Consider the following 16,800-nt stretch of genomic DNA (forward strand, 5'->3'; position numbering starts at 1 on the left):
GAATGGTTACATTGATGTAAACATTACTGTGATTCACATCATGTGAATGTTCACATCATGTGAATTTAGAGTAGTGCACACTGATGTGAATGGTTACATTGATGTAAACAGTAACAACAATGTGAACATTCCCACCACAGAAATGTTTGAAAGTTGAACAATGTGAACATTCACATAATGTGAATGTTAACAGCATGCATTCATCCAAAACACAACCAACATAAATGTCAGATTGGTACCTTAAAAAAGTAAAAATAAAACACAAATCAAACACTAATGCATTATTATGTTTGCAAACGCAACGTAATCTTATTGCAACCCAATGTTTCCCAACACAACACAATCTTATTTGAAAAATGAATATAAGAATCCAATGTAAAATACAATGTTGAAATGAAAAAAGGTACATCTTATATCGGCTCCGTGCATGATTTTCGATTATGGTTCCCCAACTTATCACATCTCCCGCACCTTATTTGCTTCAGTTTCTCACCCCTTGATGGGATCCTATTCTTCTTCGGCCTTCCGGGTGGTCTTTTCACGGTAGGCGGGTATATAGTAAAGTCCGTGGGATCAAAAGGCGGCTTCTCCACCGATGGTATAGGGAATATGGCTCCCGAATAGGCTGCACGATATGTCTCTACATGAAAGTAATGTTCTACACAATCATTGAGATTGTAGCGGCTCTTCTGAATGGCAATAACAGCATGGTCACACGGGAATCCGTTGATTTGCCATTTGAAGCATGAACATGTACGCCTCGCAACATCAACTGTAACCGATGGTATCGAATGAACTTCAAACACATCCTCGTTGGCTTTGCTAACTTGCCAAGACTTGCTGTCATTGAACGAATCCATAAGCCTTGTTTCGAATGTCGGACAAATAATCTCATTCCATTTGTTTGCTTGGTCACGCCGTGCAGACATTTGCCGCATCAACTGAGTACGAATTTTGTCCACCATTTGAGTGATAGGAAGATTACGTGCTTCTTTAATCCAGTTATTAAATGACTCCGCCGCATTGGATGTCATCTCCCCATAACGCATGCCCCTGCACAGTATATCACAAACATTGTACAATACGGAATTTAACAGGCCTGACCATTAATGTTGACAGATGTGAACGTTCACAGTACTGCCATTAGTATACACTGATGTGAACATTCACATCAGGGTATAATAATGTGAATGTTCACATCTGCTACCAGGTTATAATAATGTGAATGTTCACATTATATGCTTATTACGTTGTCAACTTAAATGATAGACAGATGTGAATGTTAACAACAACAACAAAATATGACACGTGTCAACATTCAAATCTGTAATACATTGCATGACTATTTGACAAATTAACAGATGTGAACATGACATCAGTCATCATTAGCAGATGTGAACATTCACATCATTTACATTGAAGATGAAACACAATTCGAAGATTGTCACCATTATAAACTGAAAATTCACATCACTACCATTCTAAACTTCAAAAATGGAACACCTTAGGAATCTATTATTACCTGAAGTATGAATTTGTCCAGTGCTCAGGTGCTAAGTCCTTGAAAAAATTATGAGCTCGTTGTTTACCCTCCTCTTTTAATTTTGCAAGCTTTTCATGGAACCCTACCACAGTTGGCTCGTAGGCACAGTCACCCAAACTCCTTACTAGGTGATCCCTGAATCCATTATCAATTCCTTTCATCCGGTCTCTTAAATTGCTCTTCAAGTGTTGTAAGCAATAACCGTGATGAGCCGATGGGAACACCTTTGGCATAGCTTCTAACAGACCAAGATTACGATCCGAAATAAAAGTAATATGGCGCTTCCCATCAACAACCTTCCCAAGTTCATACAAGAACCACGACCAATTAGCCGTGGTCTCCGAATCAACAATTGCAAATGCAACAGGAAACAGACCTACAACACAACACCAATACACAACTGTTCACAATATTCCAAAGTGAATAGAAAAATAGTATAAACAAAACAGGTCATGTGAATGTTCATATGTACATTGCCCTCTTTACTATTGCTGTTTTTGGATTCAGGTTCGTAAACATCAACGATGTGAACATTCACATTAACGACCATTAATAATTCATTGTTGCTTGTTGAGCCACTGAAAATGTTAACATTCACAGTACTGTTCATTAATAGATCAACTAACATTAGTATACACTGATGTCAACATTCACATAAGTCTGTAATAAGTCTGATGTGAACATTCACATCAGTCTGATGTTAACATTTCTGTCATTAGCATACAAAGGTGTGAACATTCACATCAGTGCATACTAATGTCACTGATGTGAATGTTTACATTACTTATAATTTAGCAATCACTCTTTCGTCCAGACTATGCTGCTCAGAGCGAATATTGACATGAATAGACAGGTAAAAAAAACTTCTAACCATTGTTCCCGTCTTTCGCCGTTGCCGCAAGTAGCTGACCTTTGTACTTTCCTTTGAGGAATGTTCCATCCAGGAATAATAAAGGCCGACAAGCATTGAACCCAGAAATACACGCAGCGAATGACACAAAGAAGCGACAAAACTGTTGACTACTCGCATCATAGTCAATATTGACATAACTCCCCGGATTGTACCGCATCACAGCATCCGAATACCACCGCAACTGGTCAAACGATAACGAGTGATCTCCATGGATACCAGCCTTTGCTTTCTCCACACCCAACCATACGACATGGTAACTCACATCTAGCCCATAATCCCTCTTCAAAATAGTCACCACTTCACACGGCCGAGTCAACGGCTTGTCCCTCACAATTTCAGATATGGTACTCGACACCAAATCCGAACTAACTCGCGGATTCTTCGATGTTCGAACATCCGTACCACAAGTATGCACATCACTAAACCTCTTGATGTAGAAAAAATCATTTGCTCATTGTGCTCTACAATGTATAGCCCACAAACACCCCCTCTCCTCTCGCATCGCACACACAGCAGTAACTCTTGTTGTCTCGTTCTTCACGTATGTGAACTTAAACCCACATTGGATGGCATACTTACATAAAACGTCACGAAATTCTTGTGCACCTCCAACAAACCGTTGTCCTACATGCGTAATACCATTTGCCCAAGGGGCTGACAACAACACCTTCTCCTTATGGTGGCAAAATCTCCGTAGTGCATCAATTTCATCCTCAACCCCCACACGCAGCAATCCCAAACTACTTGACTGACCAATATCACCCTTCAACTCAACCACAACTTCTATATGTTGTACCCCCATTGATTTAGCAAGCAGTACCATGTTCTGAAATTCTTCCTCATTGTCCAAATGACACTTATTAATCCCAGGTAGTTTACAGAACAATGAAATAGAACCAGTAGACAACTCATCCCATTTCTCACACAAACACTCTACCAAACGAGAATAACACATTGCGCGGGCAACATTTATTACAGTTGTACTACAACCATATGTACACACCAATAGCATAAAGGTATCCATCTCCTGTAAAAACACAAAAACACAACAATGAACAGTAATGAAAATCGATATGAAAATTCACATTGTGCAAAAAATAGATGACTACGTGTACATTTCAACTGCTAAATCCATAATTCACAATATGAAGATGTGAACATTCACATTACTATTAACAAGATGTCAACATTAAGCAAACATCAAAGTCCAATGACAACATCAACAATCTTCACATAATACACTGATGTGAACATTCACATCAGTGTATGATGATGTAAACATTCACATCAGTGTATAATGATGTGAACATTCACATCAGTTTATGATGATGTAAACATTCACATTGATATTAACAAGATGTTAACATTAAGCAAGCATCAAAGTAAAATGAGAACATTAACAATCTTCACATAATTATTAACAATCTTCACAGAGCCTCATTAAGCAAACATCAATTTAAAATGAGAACATCCACGTTCTTCACATATTCTACATTCACAAAATGTGCAGATTGACATTGATATATATACTGATAATCAAATCATTCACACAGAGCCTCATTACGCATGCATCGAAGTCAAATGAGAACTACACAATCTTTACATAATACGAATGAACTCCCCTCCACATAACCACGTAAAATGCATATAATTGAAAAAACAGAGCATTCAATCCATATAAATCCAAAAATAGAGCATTTGATCCATTATACGAATGAAACCATAAACTGAACATGTATTCATAACCAAATTGATACTAACCTTGATCATGCAATCCTACAATCGTACAGAAAGTTGAAAAAAACTGATTTGAACTAGTTATAATCCGGCAAATGTAACAACCGAACACCCTCCTCTTCGTCGTCTTCACTCGCAAACCACAGAACCAGACTCCAACAGCAAGGATGAAACCCTGGCACAACCAATCCTTGCAACAAGCATGCAAAACATAAACGTAACTCTCGGAATTGGATTGATGATGAAAAACGGAAAATAGAAACTGCCAAACTGCATGAACGAAGAAACAGGCACCTATTACGTATTAACACTGTACATATATATATACAGGGGCAAAATAGTCCAAGAAATTATATTTAATTAGAAAAATGGACCTTATGGAATATCCAGAAAAGTTTATGGGACTAATTAGGTTATAATATACTTTAGTGGACCTAATGGGTTATAACAACTCTAGAATGGATTTATCAATAAAAAACTCTATTTTTTAAGTGTATTTAGATTAATTGTATTTAAAAAATAAAAAATTGTGTAAAATGTTTTAAAAAATTACTAAAAATAAAAAAAAAATACAAAAATAAAAAACTCAATTTTATAAAAAAAAAGTGGACTCAATTTGTGGTCTCTCATCTTAGTAGTCCATTTTGCTCTCTCTATTAGTGGAGTCCATTATAGGTCTCGTTTTAATTATGAGGTATTAATTTTTTAGGACTCGTTGAATAAAATATGTAAAAAATCAAGATGATTGGACATAAGCGACCACATGTTTGAATTATCGAAATCGGTTCCAAAATAGGTCTATCAAATCCAAACTCTCCCTTAATTGAGATGACAATTTGAGAAAAACAAAACCCTTTCAATCGCAACTACCTAGACTAATGAAACTTAGGGTTGTTTGAGATGTTCTAAATAAGTGCACTTTTTGACTTTTTATGAAATATGAGTTGGGTTTGAAGTGATATGGTAGAGAGGGGATGTAACTTAAGCCCCGTTTAGTAAAACTGTGATAAAGTAATTATACCTTATAGCTTAACAGCTCATAACTTATAACTGTGAACATAAGCTGGTTTTTGACTTATAAATTAAGTTTCTCCTCCCCCACTCAAAAAATAGGTTGATTTTTGACTTACAAAAAGCTATAAGCTGTATTGTTAAGCTGAACCAAACACATCAAAATAGCTTAAATTAAGCTAAAAGTTGAAATAAGCTGAACATAAGCCCTACCAAACAGGGCCTTAATGTGTCTTAAATAGGATAATGACTTTTTTACTTTTTTTTAAGATGCCAAACTTAGCGTTATTATCTTTATACTATTATCCTTCATATGTTTTCATATTTTGTTTTGTATGTCTCATTCTAGACCCACAACCATAATTCAAACAATTTAACTTATAAATCTTGTAGTGAATATTGCCCGTAGAAAAAATCAATTTTTTCGGATATTGATGAATAGATAAACAAATCACATATTAATTTATAAAATGGATGGTTTAAGTTTAAATTATAGATGTTGTTCATATAAAAATATAAAATGTAATTCGTTCATTTGTGAGATCCTCCATTATAATTTTGGAATGGAGAAGATCATAATCCGTAATGAAATTATATAGACACTATAATTTATTATCATAAAATTACCTTAATCTAATTTTTAATTTTTAATTTTAACCTAATTTCTTATTTAATAACATTTTAAATTAAACATACATATTATATATATAACAAATTAAATCATAAATTAACCTAAATAATTATTCATCAGACTACTTTAATCTAATTTTTAATTTTAACCTAAATTTTATTTAATAAAATTTTAATTAAACATGCATATATATATATATATGTATAATAAATTAAATCATAAATTAATTACAGTATCTATCTATCTATAATAAAACAGTTTTTTTTCAAAAATGTCTCTCTTATAATTGGTTAGAATGGTCCAGATCAATCCATCTAAGAACTTAACGGTAAGATTTGCTTGACCAAAATTAAATTTCCTGCCCAAACAACTTTTTGCACTTGCCTACAACTTTCTCTCTTTCCTTGTTTTCTTATATATTTTGAATAATTATAAAAAAATTTACAAAGTTTGAGTCTTGTAACAAAATAAACTTCAAGTTTTTAATTTTATCAATTTAAATCCTAATCTTTTAATTTATTTTTAACCTAACCCATTCGCCTATTTTCACTAAGTAAATCTGAAGGAAAAAGAGTACTTAGTCATTAAACTCAATATAGATATATATAAAATGTCTAAGATAACCTTTTTCATGAGTTTAATGACTAAAATATCTATTTTTCTATCAATTTTATTTAGCAAAAATAGGCAAATAGTTTAGATTGAAAACAAATCCAAAGTATAAGGTTTAAATTAACAAAATTGAAAATTCAAGATTTATTTTATTATACAGCCCAAACTATGTTTTTTTCTTTCTTTTTGTGTGTAATTTGTCCTATTTTCTCTTTCTAACCATTTGCAATCTCTCTCTTCATCTCTTTCCTTATTTTCTACACAAAAATATAAAATTCTCTGTTTGTGTAAAGTTGAAAGAGTTGACTATAATAATTGGGTCTGGCTTTGGTCCAGTCCACCATCGAACTGGAGCGTGCTGTTGGGCTTGTGGAGGTCTACCACGGGTCCCGTTTTGAAAATCTGAACCGTTCAATGTGTAGAACTTTTCGAGTACTATATGCTTGTAAAAAATCACGTTGATCGGATATCGATAGCTATGCGATCAAATCAATTTTTTGTCAACCGTTAATTTATTCACCATTCATTTTTTTATACAAAACTGATTTGATCACGTAGCTATCGATATCCGATCAACGTGATTTTTTACAAACATATAGTGCTCGAAGAGTTCTACACATTGAACGGTTCAGATTTTTAAAACAAGACCCGTGGTGGACCCCTCACGGGCCCAACAGCACGGTCCAGTCTGATGGTGGACTGGACCAAAGCCAGACCCATAATAATTTATTATCCTATATTGATTGTTCTTTTTCGCATGTTTTTTTGGACGCGACATAAAAATATACATTGTACATGTATTTATTTATTTATTTTTTACATGTGCCATGCGAAATTTCTTTTTTAATCTATATAATAAAGGGAAAATTAGTCTAGGGTCCCTCACCCACTTTTCGTAATGGAAGAGATCCACAAAATTATTTTTTGATGTCTAAGGTCCCTAAACATATATCAGAGAAATTTGACTTTGGCCTCTCTCTCTTTCTCTCTCTCTATCTCCCTCATTTTGATCACCACCACCGACACCCTTCTTTATTTGACTTTCTCTCTCTCTCTCTCTCTCTAATTGTCAATTTCAAACTCTAATCTCTCTCTTCTGTATCCCTCTGATCATGAGACTCATTGGCCCCATTGCCATCACCTCCGCCATGGTCGCCATCGCACTCTTAGGGGCCGTCATCGGTCGGCTAATCTTCGGATACCTCGGCGATCGTATGGCCGACGGCGTGTCTATGGCCTGGCAACCAGATCGGCCATGCTCGGATCCGCCACGGACCGCCTTGTCCTCCGTTGTCTTCCTCCTCGTCTCTTCACAATCAGACTCCGACGTCAGCCTCTATAGCTCCGGCGAGCTATCATCCATACTCTGTTGATTGGTGTGAAATGGCTGGGTCTCCATGTGAGATAGATAGAGAGTGTGTTGAATATTGAGTCCCTCCGTCTGTGTGTGTTGTGGTGTGTGTGTGCCGTGTATGTGTGTAACTGTGTACATGGGGTTGTGTATGTGCATGGGTTGAAGCTCTGTGTGTGCGGTGTGAAGCTCAAAAAATGAAGCTGCCGTGGTGAAGCTAATATGTGTGTGTATCAGTGTCTTGTTTTTCAGCTGATAGAGAATTTTCTCTGGGAATGAGTAAATTTCTCTGGAGTGGAGAGGGAAATTTCTCTGGGTTGAATCCAGAGAATTTCTCTGGTGAGATTTTCTCTGTAATGTGTCCAGAGAAATTTGAAATTTTCTTTGTGATGTGTCCAGAGAAATTTGAATTTTCTCTGTGATTTGTCCAGAGAAATTCTCTGGATCGAATTTTCTCTGAATTGATGTTGAGGGACCTTAGACATCATGAAAATATTTGAGTGTCCTTTATGCTATAAAATCATAATACCAGGGACCTTAAAAAAAAACCCCTATAATAAAACAATTTTGTTTTTAAAAATGTCTATATCTCTTATATTTGGTTAGAACGGTCCAAATCAGTCCATCTATGAGATTAACGGTTAGATTTACTTGAGCATAATTAAATTTTACGCACAAAGAGCTTTCAGCACTTTCCTAACATCTTCCTCTCTTTCCTTTTTTTTCCCTATTTTTTTCTCTCTCTATTTTCTCTTCCTAACCATTTGCAATCTCTCTCCCTCTCTTTTATTATTTTCAGCATAAAAATGTAAGATTAATTGTTTGTGTAAATTTGAAAGAGTTGACTATAATAATTTATTGCCCTATATTGGTTGTTCTTTTTCGCATGTATTTTTGGACACGACATAAAAATATACATTACAAATGTTTTTATTTATTTATTTTTTTTACATGTGCCATGCAAATTTTTTTAATTAATAAATGTGTCACAAATATTTTGATAATTTTTTAGATGCCATATGTATTTTTTAATTTTCAAAAAAAAGAATGAAGTAAATATTTTTAAAATTTAAAATTATATAAGACCAAAATTACATTTGAAATTTCCTTTAAAGATTTTTAAATTTCAAATTATATATAGGTTAAGTATAATAAGTTAAATATGGGTAATTTTTTTTTTAACTTTTTATATTAAGATTTTTAAATTTCAAAATTTTAAATATTTGGATAGACTAATATTTTTATATGTATATTTTTTAACATTTAGTTTTTTTAAATAAAAAATTTGGATTGATTTTTAATGTTTATAGAGTCTTTCAGACAAAAATTAAATTTTGATTAATATAAAGCACTAGCAAATTACTCATACCTAAAAGTACTTATAACATAATTTGACACCAATTAAAATTAGTCACTCCCATTTGGGAATATGGTTAAAAATTGACTTTTTAAATTTTTTTTGACAAAACATTTAAAAAATGTGAGAGATGATGTGACAAAAAAAATGTTAAAAGTTGGGAAGTGCCTTTTCATCTACTTCCCAAAAGAGGCCAAATTGACCCACTTTCAATTGTAATAAAATATCACAGGCCAAAGTCACAAAAGAATCCACTAAGAAGACAATGAAATTACATACGAGAACTCTCAATTTCCTAGTTAATCCACGCCCAAATTGAATTGAACCCATTGTGCCTCTTCCATTATCGTTTTTATCTCGAAATTGCTTTACTTAACATTGAATCCACAATATCAATGAATGATTTGAATGAAAGAAAACCCCTTAATGATTATCAACATAAAAGCCGTTGATCCATTAATCCATTGATCACACTTAATTCATCAAGATGAACAACATATAAACTCCTTCCAATAGAAAACACTTTGCTAATCTCCTCTATGAGAATTCTGGAAGGGTTAGCTCTCAAAAATGCAACTAAGGCAGTTTAAAAGATGTAGAGTCACGAAGACCATTCAAGTGCAGGAATGACCGCTCGAACAGTGTGTCTGAAAGGCGGTGCCAACAAACTTTCACCTGTCACTTTGATCGAGGGCAAGACTTACTGTTCAAGCGGTAAAACAAAATTCTCAGTTTCTCAGAGCTCAGATTGTAATACTGGATGCTCCAATACAACGCTCGAGCGCACACTTGACTGCTCGAGCAGTCCATGAAGTTTGACAAGCTCAAAAACTCTTCTGCTCAAGCACACTTTTCTTTCAGCACAAACTCCTCTACTCAAGCACAAATTAAGTTGGATTCACATCTAAACCCTCACAACTCACAGAAACAAGAGTGAATGCAAATACATTTGAAAGGAATTTTATTCAATGGGATTGTCGATTACAAAAAACCTAACATCTTTAAACCTTAACGGAGTTTAGTGTAATTTATTCAAAATAATAATAATAATAATAATAATAATAATAATAATAATAATAATAATAATAATAATATCTAAAAAAAGTCAAAAAATCAACAAATACAAAAAAATCAAAGATTCTTTTTGATTCACTATATTTTTTACATATGTTTTCGTAAAAAATTTAAAAATCATTCTTAACATATTAATTTTTTTCGACTCATATTTTAATAAAAAGGTAAAAAAATCACTATAAAATCTTATTCCCAAACCACCCGTAAATATAAATAAAAATCTTTGGAGTATGAGTTTGCCTGTGACAAGGGGTGATAGCAGCAGGATAGAGGTGGACAAACGTGGTGTCAGTCCGGCTAACATTGTATAATAAGGCCATGTTTGTTTGGGCGGACTGGATTAGCATTCCCATGACTAATAGTCCTAGGACTACGAATCCGTTGGATTATGTATCCTATCTTAATTAATAGTCAAGCTTAAAATAATTAGTCCCCACTTTAATTGTTTAACCAAACATCAGATTAATAATTTTATTGGACTATTAATCCAATCCCAAGCTCATGTCCACCCAAACAAACATGACCTAAGTGTGTTTGTCTATTTGTTTAAGTTCGATCTAAAAAATAATTATAAACCTTAAACCTATCCCATCGGATTATATGTTAAAAAAAATTAAATTATTTTATAATTAAATTCAATTACACGTTATACTTTTTAAACAAATACATTGATATCATTATTAATTGAAAGATTTTGTATATAAATTAAAAATTTTATTAAATAAATTCAATCACACATCATCATAAATGTGATTTTCAATAAAATTAACAAAAATAAAATTTAGATTAAAAAACATATATATTTTAATATGTTCTAAATAAATAAATAATTATAATTTAATAACGAACTATATCGAATCAAACTAAGTTAAAAGTATAAACTTCAAATTCAATCTATTAATATTTTAAATTACAAATGTTAGTCTAACTAGACGTTAAAACACCTTTCCCCAACTCTTTAAAAAATAGGATTAGACTGAACGGGCCAATTGCCGACGTCTAGCCCTAAAAAATAGCAGGACTGTGTACAGTGGCGGAGCCAGGATTTTGGGTCAGAAGGGGCACCTTTGAATTAAAATCTTAACAAAAATCAAAATTTAACTTAACTTTTATTTGGTAGTAGGACTAAAAATTAGTGCGATACAAAAGTTATATTTAAATATAAGGTCAAATAAACTCATCATTATCTTTATTGTTAATAATTTATTTTATATATGATGATCATCATGGTTTAAAAAATAATTACATATACTCTCATAAAATATGAGAACAAAATTAAATTAAGATGCACACACATAAAGAGATATAGTAAGGATAGCGAAAGAAATAAGAAAAAGATGAACAAAAAATATACATAGGCTATTATATATTATTTGTTTTTTTTCACCGTCTTGAACAATTAAATTACATGGCAATATATTATTAGTTGTTATTAATTGTGTAATAATTATGTGTCATATAAGGTGATATAAAACCGTGACAAAATATTAGTGATATATAACATTTCTCTACTATAAAATTTATTAGAATTCTTTTTAAGCATAATTAAATATTTGAAGTGATAAATTAAACATTTTTTATTTATAAAAAAAGTAAAGAAAATAGTGATGTAAAAATTACAAAATATTATTTAAAAAGATTAAATTAAAATATATATTTTTATCACGTGACGGCTCTTAACCTCACCTGCCTCCGCCCTTGATTGTGTAGGCATGGGAACAAATGAGTACAGGCATGTAGCTATCTGGTTGTCTTTAATGTGATTAGGTAAGTATGTGGTTCAGCTTCGTCAGTCTTAGAGGTGTCACTCTCAGGTTTCCAAGGTCTGTTTCAATCTCTATTTGTTCAGATTGATCATGCTGATATGTATACTTGTTCAACACTCCTGCGTAGCAAGCTTAGCCCGAATGGCTCGAAATTTATCGCGGTAGTCGTCTGCGAGAAGTCTGACAGCCGTGGTTGACTAGATGACAACCACGGCGTGGTAGACAAGTGTTTCACCCGGTGGTGCGGTAAACACCAAATTCAGGCCATTCGAGCCCCTCCCTTATGAGCTACAAGTCATTTTTCTTACTTGTTTTGTCCTAAATTCAATATTTTTGTAAATGCGTCTTTGAATTTTTTTCATTGTAAAACCCTACAGCGGGACAAAAGGATGACAGTGTGTTCTTAATTACAGTTTTTCCCAATTAGGGTTTATGAATATTTGGATGCAACCTTTTTATATGGCCATGTTTCTATATTTATTTGTTTCCCCCTGTTTCACATACTGGAATTCTTGCGATTGATGGGTTTCCTTGGTTGGGTCATTGAATCTTTATTGGAATGTATATTGTATAGTTCATCCCAAATTAAGAAGTTCCTTTAGTGGGCTTTTACGCTATGTTTGGTAACTTAGGACAGAAAAGAAAAGAAATGATTACTTAAGTAATAAGAGAAAAGAAAAGAAAAGAAATGATTGTAATTTCTTTCCTTTTTGTTTGGATAAGTAAGAAATAAAAGAAAAGAAATGATTGTGATTTCTCTCCTTCTTGTTTGGTTAGATTTCATTAAGAGAAAAGAAAAGAAATTATTTTATGTTATATTACCAAAATAACCTTTTTATATTTTCAATCATTTTATTTCTTTTATTTTTACAGGGGTAAAATTGGTATTATGAAAATATAAACATTTGTGGATTTCTTTTCTCTCCCAATCTCTCCACTTTTGGAAAGATTGAAAATAAGGGTTACGAGAGAAATGAGTTTCTCTCCATTTCTCTCTATTTCTCCCAATTTCTCTCCACTTAAGATAACCAAACAAGGAAGAGAAATACATTTTTCTCTATTTCTTTTCTTTTCTCTCCAAATCACTCAATCCAAACACAGTGTTAATGCTGTGTTTGGATCACGGATTTTGTAGTGATTTGTGGATGGGAAAGAAAAGGGGAGGGAAATGTGTAATAAAATTGAGATGATCTCCCCTCCATACTTCATTTCTCCATACTCATCTATACCTTTTTTGTGGGCCCAAATTCATACCCATATGTGTTCTAAACCGTCTACCTTGTAGGTCCTGCAAAGGTCATCCATGTAAAAAATTAATATCAGACATTTATAAACACAAGAACAAATTACATTTTGTTTTATAAAATGAATGACAAATACGCTTGTAAACTTAAACCATCCATTTTATAAAACAAAATGTGATTGTTCCCGTATTCATGGTTGTATTCATGGTTGTCTGATAAAGCTGATTTTTTGCATGGATAGTCTTTTTTGCGAAGCCTATGAAGTAGATGGTTCAGATCATCTGTATCTGCTCCATTAGAGCTTGCAAGAGGGGTATGGACGGGTATGGAGAGATGAAGTATGGAGGGGAGCTTATCCTAATAAAATTAGTTTGTATTTCATTCTTAGTTTTCTCTCCATTTACTTTCCCTACTCAAATCCCTATGCAGATTCATGATTCAAATACAGCCTAAATGTTTGTGGAAAATCTACGCACCCAAAAGAATATGGAGAAAATAAAATGTATGATGTAGATTCAAACTGGGAGTGGTGTGGGCCACACCGAGAGAAAATCACATTTCATTTTTGGGGTAGTTATTCTAGGTGAGTAGTATTACTGAAATCTTTGTTGTGATTCTTCTTTACTGGTCAATGTTGTGCTGCAATTATTCGAGAACTGGATTGATCATGGAAAAGGATAATGGAGCTAACCAATGTAATCCTGAATGTGATGCTAAATTATTGTGTTGTGTCTTCTATGTTGTTTTGGGAGAAAAGTGGCAGAATGTGGACATTCATTGAAGCACCTTTATAAGAGAGAATAGCTTTGAAGCTAATTAAAATTTCTTAATTACATTTGGTGAGAAGGTGATAAATTCGAAGCCGCACATTTATTGTTACTGAGAAGGTATTCACCTTTATGGTCACTGAGATGCCATTGAAACTACAGACCACGTAGCTAGTGGAATTTTGTGTCATATTGGCAAAGAGGCAAAAGTTTGGGGCTTCTTATCAGTCAAAAAGAAAATTACTAGAGTATGTAATCAACACAAAGAGTCAATGTAAGAGAGTACAAAATATGTTCAAGAAGAAGAAGAAGAAGAAGAAGAAGAATTGAAGTACATAAATATAATCAATACGAAAAAGACGCAAATCGGTATATAGGCCCCGTTTGGGGACTTACTTTTTTAGCCAATTAGCCAAAAAGTTACTAAATTAGTCAAAAAGCCAACAATTCATACCAAAAAATCAAAGATTCTATTTTCTCTCTACTTTTTGCACATCTTTTCGTAATTAGCCAAAAAGTCATCCCAAACATACAAGTTTTTTTTACCTACCTTTTTAGCCAAATAGCCAAAAGTTACTAAATTAGCCTGTTCCCAAACAAGGCCATAATATATGGTCTAAGAGATATATTATGTCTTATAAGTTATAAATATCTTGATATATACACTTCACCTCCCATTTACCGACTCACTTTACATTTACGATCCCTTAAAATGTCTTTAGCATGTTGTGATTATCAGAATGTACAATTGGCAACTTGTTTGAATGCTTCAAAGAAAATGACCCAAGAGGAAAATAATTTCTCCGAAATAAATTCCTTGAAAGGAGGGCTTAATGGCTAATCTAATCAAAAATCAACTTGTGCATGCATGGCCCATTGAATTGCAAATAAGGCCTTAAATTTTTCATCTTCTTGAAAAAGACTCATATCTCGAAAGCCTACCAAGACTAAATGTTGATATTTAAAATTAGTTAATGTTGTTGACTTTGGAGCCAACAATTAAACCAATAAGCCCACCTGGCTCTTTTTGTGTCCTTCTATTGTTTTCTTATATGGTAAAAAATAGGTCATGGTGTATAGGTCAGCTTTCATAGTGTTTTTGGGATATATTAGATATATTTAGTTGGAAAATTTGAGGATGAGCAACGTGCTATTGTATTGTAAGCATGTGCATGTTGAATACTTCTAATGAGAGTATATGGCTATCATGGAAAAAACTCTCTTGAAGAGTTCTACTAATGAACAGCAGAACTGAATGCAAGTAGAGTGGTTTCAAAGTGGTTCATGTTCTTTCTTGAATAATGGGATCAAGAATTCAGATCTGTTTACTGGTTATTTCCTTCCAAATTTTACTGGTAGCAACGCAGATGAATAATCTGGACTGTAAGTTCAATTCTTGTGTCCAAGTTGTTAGTTTATTGATGTCACTAGTTATATATGTTAGTTTTTTTGTGCCTTGATTAATACAAAAAGAATACAGACTTGCTTGTTAGATAATGCATCCTCCAGGAACACATAAATAATTCCTACACTGAATTAACGATGGCATATGCTAGACCTCTTTCTAGTTTCTTTCTCTTCACACCATACCTTATTTACACTCGGGTTGATTGCTGATAAAAGGTGAAGAAAGAAAATGAATATATATATTTTGTCTTTTGTTGTTTTTGAGTGATTTTCACTAGTGGATGCCTTTTCTTAGATTCCAAATGACATTAGATTTGAGATTCGAAGTTTGAGTACAGTCCGTAAGTCTTTCAGCATGCAAAGGACTAGAACTTTGTCCATCTCAGGAAAAATTTTCGCAATATAAAGCTGTAGATCAAATCTCTAGAATACATAGTTGCATATCTGCTATGTGTCAACCGCCTTCCAAAGTGATTTTTTATTTATTTATTTATTTATCAACTACCATCTTTATCTAGTTTAGCAACAAGTTCTTAGTCTGCATACTGTTTTGTGGTCACTCAGAAGCAAGATTTGGATGTTTGATTTCTTTGACTGTAGTATCAAATGGTCTTGATTATTCAGAAATGACCAAGATAGTACCTTGAACTAGAAAGTACTTAGTCAAACAAGATCTGAGAAGACAAGTACTTTTAGCTCATTCTTTTGTTTTTGGGTTACTGGCCATTGTTGGGTTCTTATGCTCCATGCATTGGTTTCCTTAATCCTCATAAAAATTTCGGTTAAAGTTAATTTATGTTCGATGCAGTTGCTGCTTTGAACGCTCTCAAAGAAATTTGGAAGAACATACCACTCAATTGGGTTGGGTCGGATCCATGTGGCAACAGTTGGGAAGGAATTCATTGCACCAATTCGCGTGTGACATCTATGTAAGTCCCTATTGTGTTTTACATTTAATGCTTATGGAGAGTTGCTTATTCTACTTTTTGAGAATTAATAGGTTAACTATAAATTTTAATTCCAGAACATTAGCGAGCATGGGATTGACTGGTCAGCTGTCCGGAGACATTCAATGGTTGTCTGAATTACAGACTTTGTAGGTCTTCTATTTTCGCTATCCCTATTCACTCGTAAATAGATCCAATTCCAATTAACTTTACAGAGAATCATTCAGTTAGTGTTATTCATTCAGGACTGCTGTGCTTCCTTGGTTATTCAGATTTCAAAAGCCTTCATTCTTGATGGAGTTTAAAGCTTAAATATCCTTGGCTGTGTGAGACGCTAATGGGAAATTGCCCCTTGCTGTTTATCATTGAGCAGTGCTCATTATAGGCTCTATCTAATACATATTGAGCAGTGGACTACTATGATCGTTTGTTAACGCTTT

The 16,800-nt window shown here is 33.3% G+C and overlaps 2 protein-coding genes across 10 annotated transcripts in view; one reads left to right on the top strand and one right to left on the bottom strand.

The window, feature by feature from the left end:
- Nucleotides 1-1,389: 1,389 nt before the first annotated feature.
- LOC145791326 (uncharacterized) lies at nucleotides 1,390-3,411 on the bottom strand. Its single transcript, XM_082871677.1, has 3 exons — nucleotides 3,210-3,411; nucleotides 2,415-2,906; nucleotides 1,390-1,919 (listed from the first exon to the last, which is right to left on the bottom strand). The coding sequence occupies exons 1-3, from the start codon at nucleotides 3,409-3,411 to the stop codon at nucleotides 1,519-1,521; spliced, it is 1,095 nt and encodes a 364-aa protein (XP_082727803.1). The 3' UTR covers nucleotides 1,390-1,518.
- An 8,502-nt stretch (nucleotides 3,412-11,913) lies between these two features.
- LOC114276496 (leucine-rich repeat receptor protein kinase HPCA1) overlaps nucleotides 11,914-16,800 on the top strand; it is a 33,197-nt gene continuing 28,310 nt past the window's right edge. For 2 of the 9 annotated variants that reach the window (XM_082868544.1, XM_028218420.2), the window contains exons 1-3: nucleotides 11,914-12,241; nucleotides 16,222-16,342; nucleotides 16,438-16,509. In XM_082868544.1, coding sequence (XP_082724670.1) covers nucleotides 16,451-16,509 — 59 coding nt within the window. In that variant the 5' untranslated portion in view covers nucleotides 11,914-12,241; nucleotides 16,222-16,342; nucleotides 16,438-16,450. Of the gene's footprint in view, nucleotides 12,290-13,668; nucleotides 13,823-14,994; nucleotides 15,390-16,221; nucleotides 16,343-16,437; nucleotides 16,510-16,800 lie in introns of those variants that run through there. The other 7 variants (XM_082868542.1, XM_082868543.1, XM_028218480.2 and 4 more) reach the window with 6 other exon arrangements.

The sequence above is a fragment of the Camellia sinensis genome, chromosome 5, assembly GCF_055761805.1.
Source record: "Camellia sinensis isolate YWXY chromosome 5, ASM5576180v1, whole genome shotgun sequence".
NCBI classification, from domain to species: Eukaryota; Viridiplantae; Streptophyta; class Magnoliopsida; order Ericales; family Theaceae; genus Camellia; species Camellia sinensis.

What these genes read in the sequence shown, in the direction of transcription:
- LOC145791326 (XM_082871677.1), bottom strand. Translation starts at nt 3,411, where the DNA reads ATGTGTTATTCTCGTTTGGTAGAGTGTTTGTGTGAGAAATGGGATGAG. An exon ending in TGAGTTGAAGGGTGATATTG is followed by an intron (nt 2,907 to 3,209) that starts GTCAGTCAAGTA and finishes GAGCACAATGAG; the next exon opens with CAAATGATTTTTTCTACATC. An exon ending in GGCGAAAGACGGGAACAATG is followed by an intron (nt 1,920 to 2,414) that starts GTTAGAAGTTTT and finishes GTTGTGTTGTAG; the next exon opens with GTCTGTTTCCTGTTGCATTT.